Genomic DNA, 15,146 nt, shown 5'->3' with positions numbered 1-15,146 from the left:
GTAATTGGAACTATATAGACAAAATATTTTCTAACCGAGGGGAATTATTTATTAATTGAGAACAAGGAATTGAAATTTAAGTCTTAGCTGATTTCTTGTCTTTACATTATATAATATAAACACTAGAAGATACTTGAAAGTTACTTATAGTCTTTTCTGAACAGGTTCTTTATTATTTACAAGGGTTAAATGTCACCCTAGTACATATTTCAGATTATTTTTGTTAAAATTAATGATGATTTTTGGGGGGTAATTTCGGAGAAATTGCTTAAGAATGCAAATTCGGTAGAATTATATAGTGTACAGATTCCTATATAATGAATCAAGTCATAATTTTCAAAAGATAAAGATGATATTAATTTACATTATTTTTGTCCCTAAAACTTGACATTTCAAGGAGATTTCACTATGATATAGTTTTGGTAGGGTCTGTCAGATGATATGATAAAAAGATGATTCAAGGTTTTACAATCTAGACTTTTTTTTCATGGAGAAATAAAGTGACTTAGAAAGATTCGATCAAGTTTTTTTTTTTTGGCCTGAAGTATGTATGCTTTTAAAATCATTTAAAGAGCACATGTTCCCATGCCAATTATTAGGTGCTGGAGTGTGGAGTTTGTGAAGATGTCTTTTCTTTGCAAGGAGACAAAGTTCCTCGCCTTCTGCTTTGTGGCCACACAGTCTGTCATGACTGTCTTACCCGCCTGCCTCTTCATGGAAGAGCAATCCGTTGCCCTTTTGATCGACAAGTAACAGATCTAGGTAGGAAAATATATTGTATTTAAGATTGAAAATTGTTTGGTTTATTTGTGTGAAAAGGAGTTTGTATAGTCATTGATTACAGTAGGGTTCTAGGTTAGAAGAGATGTATGGAAAAGGATTATCTTCACTTGTTCTAGTTCTAGTTTACTTAGAGGAGTTATTTTAGCTAAGTGTATATTTCATACAGTGGTTTTCAAACACAAATCATAGCTAATTTTTAGTTATGAAATCAATTTAATTGGTTGTGAACATGCTTTTTTAAAGAAGAAATGGGAAAAAAATGTGTGTTGCACTCTGAAGGTGAATATTGGTGTGTGAAACTTTTCTTTCAGATGTATATATTATATATGAACATATTTTTAAAACCATGCATATATAAATATATATAAGTAAACATATATCTAAGTATTTATAAGTAAATATATATATGTGTGCATATGTGTACATACACACATATATATACATATATACATATATGTAGGTTATCCTGTGTTGAAAGGGAAAATGTATTTCTTACTGGAGGTTGCTGTAAAAAGTATTTTAAAGCACTTGTTTTAATATATGTAGTAAAAGTCAGTGACAAAATAGTTTTTAAAAAGTATAAAGAAAAATAGTAGAACTTTATGTTTTTACTGAGAATGCTGAAGAGTTGGGGCTCCTGGGTGACTTAACAAGAGTTAAGCATCCCACTCTTGATTTCAGCTCAGGTCATGATCTCACATTTTGTGGGATTGAGCTGACAGCACAGAGACTGCTTGGGATTCTCTCCCTGTCTCTCTCTGCTCCTCCCGTCCTTGCTCACCTGCACTCTCTCTGTCTCTGTTAAAAATAAATAAATAAACTTAAAAAAAAAAAAGAATGCTGAGGTTTTCTTTTAATGTTTATTTATTTTGAGAGAAAGAGTATGAGTAGGGGAGAGCAGAGGAGAGGGAAGGAGAGAATCCTAAGCAAGTTCTGTGCCATTGCTATAGAACCCTACTTGGGGCTGGATCTCACAAACCATGAGATCATGACCTGAGCTGAAATCGAGTGGTATGCTTAGTTGACTGAGTCACCCAGGTGCCCCAGGAGTTTCTGTTTTCTTAAAGAGAATTTTTAACAAGACAATAGTTCTAGCAATAAAAAGAAATTAGGGAAAATTTGAATTTTGAAAATTTAGACATTATTAATGATATTAATAAATATATGATAAATTACTGTTAGGTATGAAGTGAAATGATTAATATTCCATTTTATTAGATTTAGTTTTTATTTTTATATTTGTTTTAGGAGATTCAGGTGTTTGGGGATTGAAAAAAAATTTTGCTTTATTGGAGCTTTTGGAACGACTACAGAATGGACATATTGGCCAATATGGAGTTGCAGAAGAAGCCATTGGGATATCTGGAGAGGTATTGATTGAATTTATTAAAATATTTATTATGAGCATGAATTTTTTCTTTTATTTTAAAATATAAGTTTAATCTTACCTCACTTGCTTCGGCAGATAGGAATCCAGAAACACAACTTTTCATTACATTACAGTTTTATAGGAAATAATATTCCCAACTGAATAGAAAGTAAAACTTAAACTGGAATTCACTGAAAATACTATACCCAAAGTATATTTTATGTATAAACTTACCTCCTTATTATAATTCAGTTCTATCCAAGGATAAAGTCAAGAGTTAGAAGGTTATGGAAAAGTAAAAAGAAGTGGAAGCTACATTAAACCAGAGGATGCAAAAGTGAATCAACAATAAACAGTATGGTGCAAAGAAAGAAAGAAACTCCATCAAAGAGGCCATTTAGTGTAGAGGCCAAATGCCTTAAAGATAGCAGTAGCTCTTGAGGGAATTAATACTATAAATATCTTCATGAAAAGTTTAAATGTGTAAGTATACTCTATCCAACAAGCTGGTCATCCAGTAAATATTAGGATGCTGCCCATTAACACAGGTTAAAATACATTTTTTACACTTAATTATATGCATAGCTCATATACTGTACTAGATATGAGAATAGTTGTAGTAAATAACAGTTAATGATTTCATTGGTCAACTTTAAAACCACAGGTTTAGAATCAAGGAAACAAATGTCAGATTGATTTCTACTTTTCTTCTATTAGATCATGATTTCTTTATATAAAGTGAATCACTGAAGTGAATTTCAAACTAGAGCACTGTTTCCTAAAAGTTTTGCAGTTCCTTTACATGCTATGTCTTTTATCTTTCGGAAGACATTAGAATATTATCTAATGTTGTCCTTGTAAATATTAATCATGTCTGAAAAATAGAAGACATGTATTTTTTATTTTACTAGTTGAACTTTGGGTTCATTTTAAAATTTAATATGATAATTAATGATACCATTGGTGTTTTTTCTAATTTTTATTTCTGGAATAATTTATGCCAGATTGCCTCCTTTCCAATTAGGCCTTTTAATATTCATCATAAGTTTTCAAAACATTCTTGATTATCTATTATATAAAGTTTTTCAAGTTGAAATGCTTTTTTAGTAATTCATGAAAATTAGAAATAATATTTAAGAGCTTATATATAACATAGGATTTTTATTTTTTCTTTAAACTAGCTTAAATCAGTGCTTTTTCAGCCTGGATTATACAGTGAACTCACCTATGGAGTTTTAGAAAAAAATACACAGATTAGGCCTCATCTATAACCTATTAGAATTTCATAGGTTAGAGTCTGAGCATCCGTGTTTTTTTTTTTTTTTTCTTAACGTTTATTTATTTATTTTTGAGACAGAGAGAGACAGAGCATGAACGGGGGAGGGTCAGAGAGAGGGAGACACAGAATCTGAAACAGGCTCCAGGCTCTGAGCTGTCAGCACAGAGCCCGATGCGGGGCTCGAACTCACAGACTGAGAGATCATGACCTGAGCCGAAGTCGGACGCTTAACCGACTGAGCCACCCAGGCGCCCCTGAGCATCCGTGTTTTTAAAAGCTTTGCATCTGATTCTTATGCACACATCTGGTTCTCACAGTAGCCTTCACACTTCTCTTCTTCTGCTACATCACCATGATAAGTGGTATTTAAAGTAGTGGTGGGGGAGCCTGGCTGGTTCACTTGGTGAAGCATGTCAATGTTGTTGTCAGGGTTGTGGTAAGTTCTAGTGCCATATAGGGTATAGAGATTACTGCAAAATAAAATCTTTTATAAAATTGAAAACTAAAGCAGTGGGGATGTATTTATTATCAACTTTCTTTTTTAGTCTTAAAAGATTTCTAAAAAAGAGATTTCTAGCCTCTAGTTTTCAGTTTCTTGCATATAAGCTGAGGGGATTTCATAGAAGATATCTTTACACTGACTGTAAATCTATGAGGATAGTTCTCTTTTTGGCCCCAAATTCATAGCATGGATTGATAATAAGTTTTGGAAATAGCTTCTCACTTACCTATAGAAATGAATACTTTTGGAGTGTCTGAGTGACTCAGTTGGTTATGTGTCAGACTCTTGATTTTGGCTCAGGTGATGATCCCAAGGTACGTGAGATTGAGCCCTGGATAGTGCTCTGCACCGATAGCATGAAACCTGCTTACGATTCTCTCTCCCTCTCTTTCTGTCTCTTCCCTGATTGTGTGCACGTGCAAGGGCACTCTCTCTCTCAGATAAATAAACTATTAAAAAAAAAACCTCAGAAAACAAAATGAATACTTTCTTAGGTGAGTAGTAAATGACCTTTTTACTTAATTGCCAGTATATTTTCAATGTAAAGCCTGGTCAGTTAAGAAAAGATTATGGGGGAAAAAAGGAAGGATTATGGGCTTTTATATTTTAAAATTTAACATGTTGTAATGATGGAGGTTCAGTTTGAAGACATTAATTTTTTGTTTATCAGAGTATCATTCGTTGTGATGAAGATGAAGCTCACGTTGCGTCTGTATATTGCACTGTGTGTGCAACTCACTTGTGCTCAGAGTGTTCTCAAGTTACTCATTCTACGAAGACATTAGCAAAGCACAGACGAGTGCCTCTGGCTGACAAACCTCATGAGAAAACCATGTGCTCTCAGCATCAGGTACACGCCATTGAGTTTGTTTGCTTGGAAGAAGGCTGTCAGACTAGTCCACTTATGTGCTGTGTCTGCAAAGAGTATGGAAAACACCAAGGTCACAAGGTATGATTATAATTAGACTGGATGACTCTACCTGGTTTATCAGCCTACCATTTGTTTCCATTGACTACTTTATGCCAAGTAGGGATTGAAGAAGCGTTCAGTGATGAATGAGTTGAGCTTGGTAGCATGAAAAGAAATGAGAGATTCAATTTCTGAATGTCATAAAAATTTCAGAAGCCTCATGATTCTTTCTTCATTGAAAAATAGCTTTCCAGCAGGAAACAAAAGTTCTCTGTGTGCATGTTTTCTTAAATGAACTGGATTGTTTTGACAGTACTTAAGTCTTTTGATGAACTGATGTTTATGGTAAAATCATAAAGTGAGTCTTTTGGATTCTTATTTAACAATAAATGGACTCCCAAATTTTAAATTATTTCTTTGAAGGATAAATAGTTTTGTGATGAAGATACATTAGTATTTACTATCTTGTGCTTTTGTAAATGTGTTATAAAAGCCACTTGAGACTGATGCTTTTTTTTATTATTATAGGAGTGATTTAAATAGCATTTTATATTGTTAGTCAGTACCATGAGTTCTTTTCTATAATTGTGTTGCATTTTAGCATTCAGTATTGGAACCAGAAGCTAACCAGATCCGAGCATCAATTTTAGATATGGCTCACTGTATACGGACCTTCACTGAGGAAATCTCAGATTATTCCAGAAAATTAGTTGGAATCGTTCAGCACATTGAAGGAGGAGAACAAATAGTGGAAGATGGAATTGGAATGGCCCACACAGAACATGTATGGAATTTTTTTCTTCCTCCTGTACTTTCTTACCCTTTGTACTTCTCACCTTTTCATTTTTTTAATTTATTGGGCAATTACGTTGTGCTAGTACTGCACTAGTCACTGAAAACAAGTTTTATAAAAAGTCTCTATCTTCATGGAGTTTATAATCCATCATGGAAGAGAGACATTTTCAAATGTAGTAACTATTTTGTAGGGGAAGTACAGGATGCCTTAGTAATGCATAAGAGTGGCAATAATTTAGCTGCCTCAGGGAAGGCTATCTGGAATATGTGGTGTCTAAACTGAGACTTGAAGAAATTTAGTCAGGGAGAAGAGTGTGGTGGGGAGTGAGTTGTCCCAGAGAGGGAAGCACGTGTTGAAATGCCTGGAAGTAAGAATTGGACATATTATAGAACAACTCAGTTCACTACACTTGAATCTTTGAGTATTGGATGGTACAGGGCAAGAAAAAAATGTTGGAGAGTTAAAGGCCAAATCATGGAGGATATTATTAGCTCTGTTAAAGAGGTTGGACTTGATTATAAGGGCAGTGATGAGCCGCTGAAGAATTAGCATAGAAATAACATAATCAGATTTGCATTAAGAAAGGTTGCTCTTAGGGGCTCCTGGGTGGCTCAGTTGGTTAGGCATCTGACTCTTGATTTTCGGCTCAGGTCATGGTCTCATGCTTCATGGGATTGAGCCCTGTGCCCGACTCCACACTGAACATGGAGCCTGCTGAAGATTAATTCTCTCTCTCTCTTTCACTCTGTCAAAATCATAATCATAATCATAATCATAAATTATTTAAAAATCAAATAAAATACAAAATTTGGTTTCTCATTTTCACTAGCTACATTTCAAGTATATTCACGTACATATAGCTAATGGCTACCATATTGAACCACACAGATACAGAATGTGTCCATCATCATTGAAGGTTCTACTGGACATTTTATGCTAGAGTGGAAATACTTTATTCCTTCAGTGAGTATTTATGGAACCCATACAATAGCTAGACACTGTTTTAGCATTGTTCTAGCTAAGGAGACACTGCCAAAAAACTCTGCCTTTGCAGTTTACATTCTAATGTGGAAAAAGTGTCAGTACTAATGGCAAAAGTATGTTAAGTGCTATGGAGTGTTATATGGGGTGTTCCTGGATAGACTCCCTAAGAAAGGGACATTGAGCAAAGACCTAACACAGGTAAGAAAGGAACCATGCTAATATTTGGGGAAAGAATATTCCAGGCAGAGAGAAGAGCAAGTGCAAAGGCCCTGAAGTTGGAGTGTGCCTGGTGCACTTAGGAAACTGTGAGGAGTTCTCAGTTTGGCAGCACATAAACTAAAATTGGAATGATGCAGCAAAGATTCACATGGTGCCTGTGTGAGGATGACACATAAATTTGTGAAGTATTTCATATTTTTAAGGATTAAAAGGTACAGACTTCCAGTTATAAAATAAGTAATGGAAATGAAAAGTACAGCATGGGGAATATAGTTAGTAATGCTGTAATAACATTGTATGGTGACAGATACTAACTACACTTAGTGTGCTGAGTACCACGTAATGTGTAGAATTGTTAGATCAGTATGTTGTTCACCTAGAACTGATACAACATTGTATGTCAACTACACTTCAATTAAAAAAACCCAACAACTGTGAGGGGGTCAAATGCATCTAGAGTAGAATGATTGAGGAGAGCATAGCAGGTGTTGAGATCACAAAGGGTCTTATGGATATTTGCTTTTCTTTCTGCCACAAATGTTCTTCCTCAAGATAATCTTGTCACCTTCTTCAGGTCTTTGCTCAGATGTTGCTTTTTCAGGGAGTCTGTTCTTGAACACTCCCTGTAAAGGACTTTGGCATTTACTCTGAGTGGAATGGGAAATCATTAGAGAGTTTTGGGCAAAAGAATAATCTTCCTGACTTAACATTATTTTTTTATAATATATTCTTTTTTTTTTTTTAACATTTATTTATTTTTGAGACAGAGAGAGACAGAGCATGAACGGGGGAGGGTCAGAGAGAGAGGGAGACACAGAATCTGAAACAGGCTCCAGACTCTGAGTGGTCAGCACAGAGCCCGACGTGGGGCTTGAACTCACGGACCACAAGATCATGTCCTGAGCCGAAGTCGGATGCTTAACCGACTGAGCCACCCAGGCGCCCCCTGACTTAACATTTTAAAAGGATCTGTCTGGCTGCTAGGTGGAGAATACTCTGTAGAGGGCAGTAATGGATCTATTGAGGCCAATTAGAAAACTATTGTAATAATCGGGTGAGCGATGATAATGTCATAGATCAGGTCAGTAGAGGTGAAGGTGATGAGGCTTGATCAGATTTTGGGTATGTTGTTTTGAATATGTTTTGTGGTCAGCAGAATTTGCTGAGGGACTGTTATTGGATGTGAAAGAGAAGTATTAAGGGTGACTCCAGTTTTGTTTTTTTTTTGTTTGTTTTTTTTTTTTTTTTGGCTTGAACAATGTGGAGGATGGCATTGCCATTTATTGAGATGGAGGAAACTAGGTTTGACAGTGGAAGAGACTGAAGATTAGGTATTCTCTTTTGCTTGAGATGTTATTTAAAGAGTTGGATGTCCAAAGGCTGTGGTTAAGGAGAAAGATCTTGTGTGAAGATAGCAATTCTGCAATTTTTAAGAACATAGATGGTATTTAAATTTTCACTATTTCACATATAAAATCTTTGTTATGGTTAAAGTTGTTTAATTTCTATTTCTTTAGGTACCGGGTACTGCAGAGAATGCCCGGTCATGTGTCCGAGCTTATTTTTCTGATCTTCATGAAACTCTGTGTCGTCAAGAAGAAATGGCTCTAAGTGTTGTTGATGCTCATGTTCGAGAAAAACTGATTTGGCTCAGGCAGCAACAAGAAGATATGACTATTTTGTTGTCCCAAGTTTCAACAGCCTGTCTTCATTGTGAAAAGACTTTGCAACAAGTAGGTAGATTAAATGTGGTTAGGACATATTTTAAGAAGGAGGTTAAACAGATAATTATCAGAGGTATGCACTAGTCTATTTTATTAATAAATATTTTAATATTATTATTATTTGTTACTGTGGGCATTAACATTGTGCTTAGGACATGGTCTCTAACCTTAAATTGCTCCACCAACCATATCAGTGTCCTCTACTTCATGTGCCCTCCCCAGCTTAAAACTATGGATTCTAGAAACTCTTGAATGTCTTGTCATTCTTTAGTCATGCTAAGCCCTTTAACTCTTCTTTACCAAGCATGTACTATTCTTTCTGCTTGGTGGGCTTATATCTCCCTTTTCTGATAGTGGAAATCCTTTTTCAAAGTCTAGCTCAAATGTTTGCTTTTCTTTGAAACTCTCTGTTCTTTTTTTTTTTTTTTTTTGGATGCCTTTCTAGCATGTACTACCTATCTCTGCTCTAATTCATTGGTTCTTAATTTTGATATCACAGTAATCCCATGTTTTTTGATGATTGAGGTATCAGAAGCAATTTGTTTTACCAGTTTTCAGATCATGTCATGAGATCATGATACCATGAGATCATGATGTGGGCCAAAATCAAGAGTCGGATGCTTAACTGACTGAGCCACCCAGGTGCCCCCAGATAATATACTTTTAAAATAAATTGGATTTAAGATTATTTGAGCAAAAATGTCAGTCTTATTTATTTCTATTTGGTTCTGCTTTCATGAGTTGGTGATAGAAAGGTAATTATTGCCCTAGGAATTCCCAGTAAGCTATAGTGTATTTTACCTTTATTGACATATTGCTAGTAATTGTGTTGACTGCAAATCACTGCAGAACTAAACTTATTACTAATTGTAAAGTTTTTTCTCTTATATATCTGATTAGACTTATATGAATGTGGCGAGGCTGTAACCACAAAAGTCTTGAGCTTATCATATTGAATTATAATAATTGATGTGTATGCCATTTATTAAATTGCCTTGAACTTCAGTCCTATTCTTTCCTCTGCCCTGTGATTTTTGGACTAGAACTCTACAAACCCCATATCTGCTTTGCCAGCTCCTTGTTAGTTTAGGCTCCATCAGCAGGGGACAGGAAAGGAAGGTTGGAAGGTAGAGTTAGTTTCCCGTTGGTTCCCATTTACTTGGGTTCCTGTGAATTTCACTGCTCACAAGAAGATATCACTTTCCTTAGAGACCTGAGCTTAAGATCCATGGGGACTTTCCTATAAGTTTCTAAGTTTTAATAATTCTAGCATGTGCCTTTTATTCCCCCTTTCCTGGGGCGTGATAGCTGCTTCCTACATTTGCTTTCCCACATGGTATCTGAGTACTTTTTACCCTTTTAGTTACCTAGTTAATAACTACACCTAGTTAGCAGTTCTTCATAGTAAATTCTTTCTGTTTACATAAGTGGTGTGGTTTTCCTCTACTAATTCGAACCTGAACAATATGCATTCTTCATTCTTCTCTATGTTGACTGCATGTATCTTGTTCATCTTTGTATCTAGGTAGAAGGAACTTAATAAATATTTGTTCAGTTATGATGGGTAATCAAGCTACACAGAAAAATCAGAAATGGATTACATCTAGATCTTGTTTACTTGAATACGTAAAAGTATTTTTATATTTATTCTGTTAAAAAGTATGTTTATAGTTACTGAAATATGTGGAGGTTAGAATTTCTGAAGCATTTCATCAAAGTGATTGGTAATTGTTAATGATATGGTATTATTTCACTATGTTAATGCAAATGAAGTTAGGGTCTTAGAGTCATTCTTCATATCAACTTTGGTTTTTAAAGTCATAGAACCCTAACCCCAACCAATATTCTTTTTTTTATTGTTAAAATTTTTTTTCAATGTTTATTTTCAATAGAGAGAGAGAGAGAGTGAGTAAAAGCAGGGGAGGGATAGAGACAGAGGAAGACACAGATCCTGAAGCACACTCCAGGCTCTGAGCTGTCAGCGCAGAGCCTGATGCAGGACTCAAATTTGAACCATAATATTTGACCTGAGCCAACGTCGGATGTTTAACCAACTGAGCCACCCAGGCATCTCCCCAACCAATATTCTTAACAGTTCCTGCCACAGAGATAATTGAACAGAAGAATGGATAGAACATCACACGTTATTATCAATTTTGAGAACAAAGCTTAATCATCCTTCCCCTCCAAAAAAAAAAAAAAATGATGCATCACCTAAGTTCAAGGCATGAAGCTAAGTGGTGAGGATTTGTCTATTCATTTAGCAAATAAGTTTTGAGTGCCTACTGTGTGCCAGGTTCTTCTAGATAACATGGGATATACTGGTAAACAAGACAAACAAAAAGCTATATAATCTTGTGGAATTAGCATTTTAGCAAGGAGAAGATAAGACAATAAATCATATCCTTATCTAAATAAGTAAATTATGTAAAATGTTAGAATAGTGGTAAGAACTAAGGACAGAAGAAAAAGTGTGGGAGTCCAGCAGACTGCATTATCAAATGGTCAGGGTAAAAATCATTAAGAAAAGGTGAGATTTGAGCAAAGCCTCAAAAAAGAAAAAGGTGAAGGAATTTATTCAAGCCCTAATATAGGGAAGAATATTCCCACTGAGGAAAGCCATTAGAGAAAAAACCCTAGGACACCATGTCTGGTGTATTTGAGGAACAGCAAAAGAGGCCACTTTGGCTGGTATATAGCAAATGAAGGAGAGAGAAATAGGAGCTATAATCAGAAGTAATAGGGAATTATATGTAACAAAGGCTTTGTGGGCCACTGGAAGGGCTTCAGCTTTTACTGATTAAAATAGAGAAGCCATTGTGAAATTTTGACAAGAATGACTTGATCTTACTTAAAATGATCACTTTGATGTGTAAAAAACAGATTGGAGGAGGGCAAAGATGGAAGGAAGGAGTTAAAGAAAAGGAGTTAGGCTGTTGTAGAATTCCATGTGAGAGAGAATACTGGCTTGGGTAGTGGAGTGAAGTGTCCAAATTCTGGATACCTAATAGGATTTGTTTGTATTTGGGGCATGAGAGAGTAGAAGCAGGAATTTCTTAAAGGCTTTTGTTATGAATAACTGGAACAACATGCAACTTATAAGCAAAGTTTGTTAGTTAATAATTGACTAATATAAATATGCAACAGTGAGCAAAAACTGTAAACACTGCTGCTTTCATGGAGCTTACATATTGTTTGAAGATCTCTGTCTTAGGAAGAATATATTGGTGTCTGTGTAGAAAATCTCTGGAATAATGTTGTAGAAACTGGAAAGTGCTTGACTTTGAAGAAAGAGTCTGGGGATCTAGAGGGAGAGGGAGAGTTTTCAATTTTACATGTAGTCCCATTTTTAAAAAAACCAGTACATATATATCTTAAGTTATTTAAAAACCTTTTTATATAAGTACAACATGCAGGGGCGCCTGGGTAGCTCAACCATCGAAGCATCTGACTCAATTTCGGCTCAGGTTATGATCTCACAGTGTGTGAGTTCAGGGTTCCTTGCTGGCAGTGTGGAGCCTGCTTGGGATTCTCTCTCTCTCCCTCTCTCTCTGCCCCTCCCCCACTCACATTTGCTCTCTCTTGCTCTCAAAATAAAATAATAAACATTAAAAATAATAAGTACAACATACATACAGAAATGTGTGCATAAGTGTTCACCTGGCTAGTTGCTGTATAACTAGCATCCAGATCATGTAACAGAACATTACCAGCACCCCAAGATACCCCTCAGACTCCCTTCTGATAACTTCCCCCCTAAGGATAAACCTGACTTCTAATGCATATCTTATTTTTGTCTGTTTTGGTATTAATAAAAATGGAATCATACAGAATGAACTCTTCATGTCCTTTCTTCTTTTATTTGACATTGTGAAATTCAAATCATCAGGTATAATTGTGGCTCATTCTCATTGTGGCCTTTGTGAATATACCACAATTTATTTATCTTTTCTTCTCTTGAAAGGGTCTTAAATTATTTATTAATACCCACTTATTATTATTATCCTAGTTAAATTTACATTTAAGTTAACCTTTAATACTATGATGTTAGATGAACTTTTCTTGAGTTTTGGTGATATCTCTTTTTCCCTTATTTCTGTAATAAGTTTACAGGAAAACTGTATTCTCTTTTCTAGGATGATTGTAGAGTTGTTTTGGCAAAACAGGAAATTACAAGGTTACTGGAAACATTGCAAAAACAGCAGCAGCAGTTTACAGAGGTTGCAGATCACATTCAATTGGATGCCAGCATCCCTGTCACTTTTACAAAGGTAATGTACCATATTTCATTTTTAGGTGTGGTTTCTGACAGATCATGATTGTTTTATATTCCATGATAATCAGCTTGAAGAGACAATTAAGAAATTCATGGTTTTTTTTTTTTTTTTTTTTAAACTTTCATCATTGGAAAATGAAAAGTGGTATAATGAATCTCCCTGTACCCATCATCTACTTTGACAATTAAAACCCCTTTTTTTCTTTATTTAAATCCAAGTTAGTTAACATATAGTGTAATAATGGTTTCAGGAGTAGAATTTAGTGATTCATCACTTATATAACACTCATTGCTCATCCTAACAAGTGCTGTCCTTACTGCCCATCACCCATTTAGCCCATCCCCACCCCTCCCCTCCAACAACCCTTAGTTTGTTCTCTGTATTTAAGAATCTGTTATGGTTTGCCTGCCTCCGTCTCTGTTTTTATCTTATTTTTCCTTCCCTTCCCCTACATTCATGTTTTGTTTCTTAAATTCCACATATGAGTGAAATCATATGATATTTGTCTGTCTCTGACTAACTTATTTTGCTTAGCATAATACATTCTCATTGCATCCACATTGTTGTAAGTAGCAAGATTTCATTCTTTTTGGTCGCCAAGTAGTATTCCATTGTGTATATATACCACATCTTCTTTTTTTTTAAATATAATTCATTGACAAATTGGTTTCCATACAACACCCAGTGCTCATCCCAACAAGTGCCCTCCTCAATGCCCATCACCCGCTTTCCCCTATCCCCCACTCCCCCATCAACCCTCAGTTTGTTTCAGTATCCAGGAGTCTCTTATGGTTTCCCTCTCTCCCTCTCTGTAACTTTTTTTCCCCCTTCCCCTCCCCCATGGTCTTCTGTTTAATTTCTCAAGATCTATGTATGAGTGAGAACATATGATATGTCTTTCTCTGACTGACTTATTTCACTCAGCATAATACCTTCCAGTTCCATCCATGTTGCTGCAAATGGCCAGAATTCATTCTTTCTCATTGCCAAGTAGTATTCCATTGTATGTATAAACCACATCTTCTTTATCCATTCATCATTCGATGGACATTTGAGCTCTTTCCATAATTTGGCTATTATTGATAGTGCCGCTATAGATACTGGGGTGCATGTGCCCCTTTGAATCTCTATTTTTGTATGCTTTGAATAAATACCTAGTAGTGCAATTGCTAGGTTGTAGGGTAGCACTTTTTAAATTTTTGAGGAAGATCCTTACTGTTCTCTAGAGTGTCTATACCAGTCTGCATTCCCATCAGCAGTACAAGACTGTTCTCCTTTCTTTACATCCTTTCCAACATCTGTTGTTTCCTGAGTTGTTAATATTAGCCTTTCTGACAGGTGTGAGGTAGTATCTCATTGTGGTTTTGATTTGTATTTCCCTGATGATGAGTGATGTTGAGCATTTTTTCATGTGTCTGTAAGCCATCTGGATGTTGTCTTTGGAAAAGTGTCTGTTCATGTCTTTTGCCCATTTCTTTCACTGGATTATTTGTTTTTTGGGTGTTGAGTTTGATAAATTCTTTTTTTTTTTTTTAATTTTTTTTTTAACGTTTATTTATTTTTGAGACAGAGAGAGACAGAGCATGAACCGGGGAGGGTCAGAGAGAGAGGGAGACACAGAATCTGAAACTGGCTCCAGGCTCTGAGCTGTCAGCACAGAGCCCGACACGGGGCTCGAACTCACGGACCGTGAGATCATGACCTGAGCCGAAGTCGGATGCTTAACCGACCAAGCCACCCAGGCACCCCGAGTTTGATAAATTCTTTATAGATTTTGGATACTAACCCTTTGTCCAATATGTCATTTGCAAATATCTTCTCCCATTCTGTTGGTTGCCTTTTAGTTTTGCCGATTGTTTCCTTTGCTGTGCAGAAGCCTTTTATTTCGATAAGGTCCCAATAGTTCATTTTTTATTTTGTTTTCCTTGCCTCCAGAGACCTGTTTAGTAAGTTGCTGTGGCCAAGGTCAAAGTGGTTGTTGCCTGTTTTCTCTAGGATTTTGATCGTTTCCTGTCTTACATTTAGGTCTTCCATCCATTTTGAGTTTATTTTTGTGTATGGTGTAAGAAAGTGATCTGCTTCAGCATGTTGCTGTCCACTTTTCCCAGCACAATTTTTCATTGGATATTCTTTCCTGCTTTGTCAAAGATTAGTTGGCCATACATTTGTGGGTCCATTTCTGGGTTCTCTATTCTGTTGGCATTGATCTATATGTCTGATGTTGTGCCAGTACCATACTGTTTTGATGATTGCAGCTTTGTAATACAGCTTGAAGTCTGGAATTGTGATGCCTCCAGCTTTGG

The 15,146-nt window shown here is 35.8% G+C and overlaps 1 protein-coding gene and 1 non-coding gene across 2 annotated transcripts in view; both read left to right on the top strand.

Moving 5' to 3' along the window:
- The window catches only part of TRIM23 (tripartite motif containing 23), a 39,103-nt gene that overhangs the window by 5,581 nt on the left and 18,376 nt on the right, over positions 1-15,146 (top strand). The window contains exons 2-7 of the mRNA XM_049649546.1: positions 600-762; positions 2,032-2,153; positions 4,604-4,882; positions 5,445-5,627; positions 8,360-8,575; positions 12,703-12,837. Of these exons, the coding sequence (XP_049505503.1) occupies positions 600-762; positions 2,032-2,153; positions 4,604-4,882; positions 5,445-5,627; positions 8,360-8,575; positions 12,703-12,837 (1,098 nt within the window). The remainder of the gene's footprint in view (positions 1-599; positions 763-2,031; positions 2,154-4,603; positions 4,883-5,444; positions 5,628-8,359; positions 8,576-12,702; positions 12,838-15,146) is intronic.
- On the top strand, positions 6,936-7,042 carry LOC125935854 (U6 spliceosomal RNA). Its single transcript, XR_007461838.1, has one exon. It is a non-coding gene; the product is annotated as a U6 spliceosomal RNA (small nuclear RNA).

This window comes from Panthera uncia (genome assembly GCF_023721935.1).
Source record: "Panthera uncia isolate 11264 chromosome A1 unlocalized genomic scaffold, Puncia_PCG_1.0 HiC_scaffold_17, whole genome shotgun sequence".
Lineage (NCBI taxonomy): Eukaryota > Metazoa > Chordata > Mammalia > Carnivora > Felidae > Panthera > Panthera uncia.
This window is presented reverse-complemented; position numbering and strand designations above follow the sequence as displayed.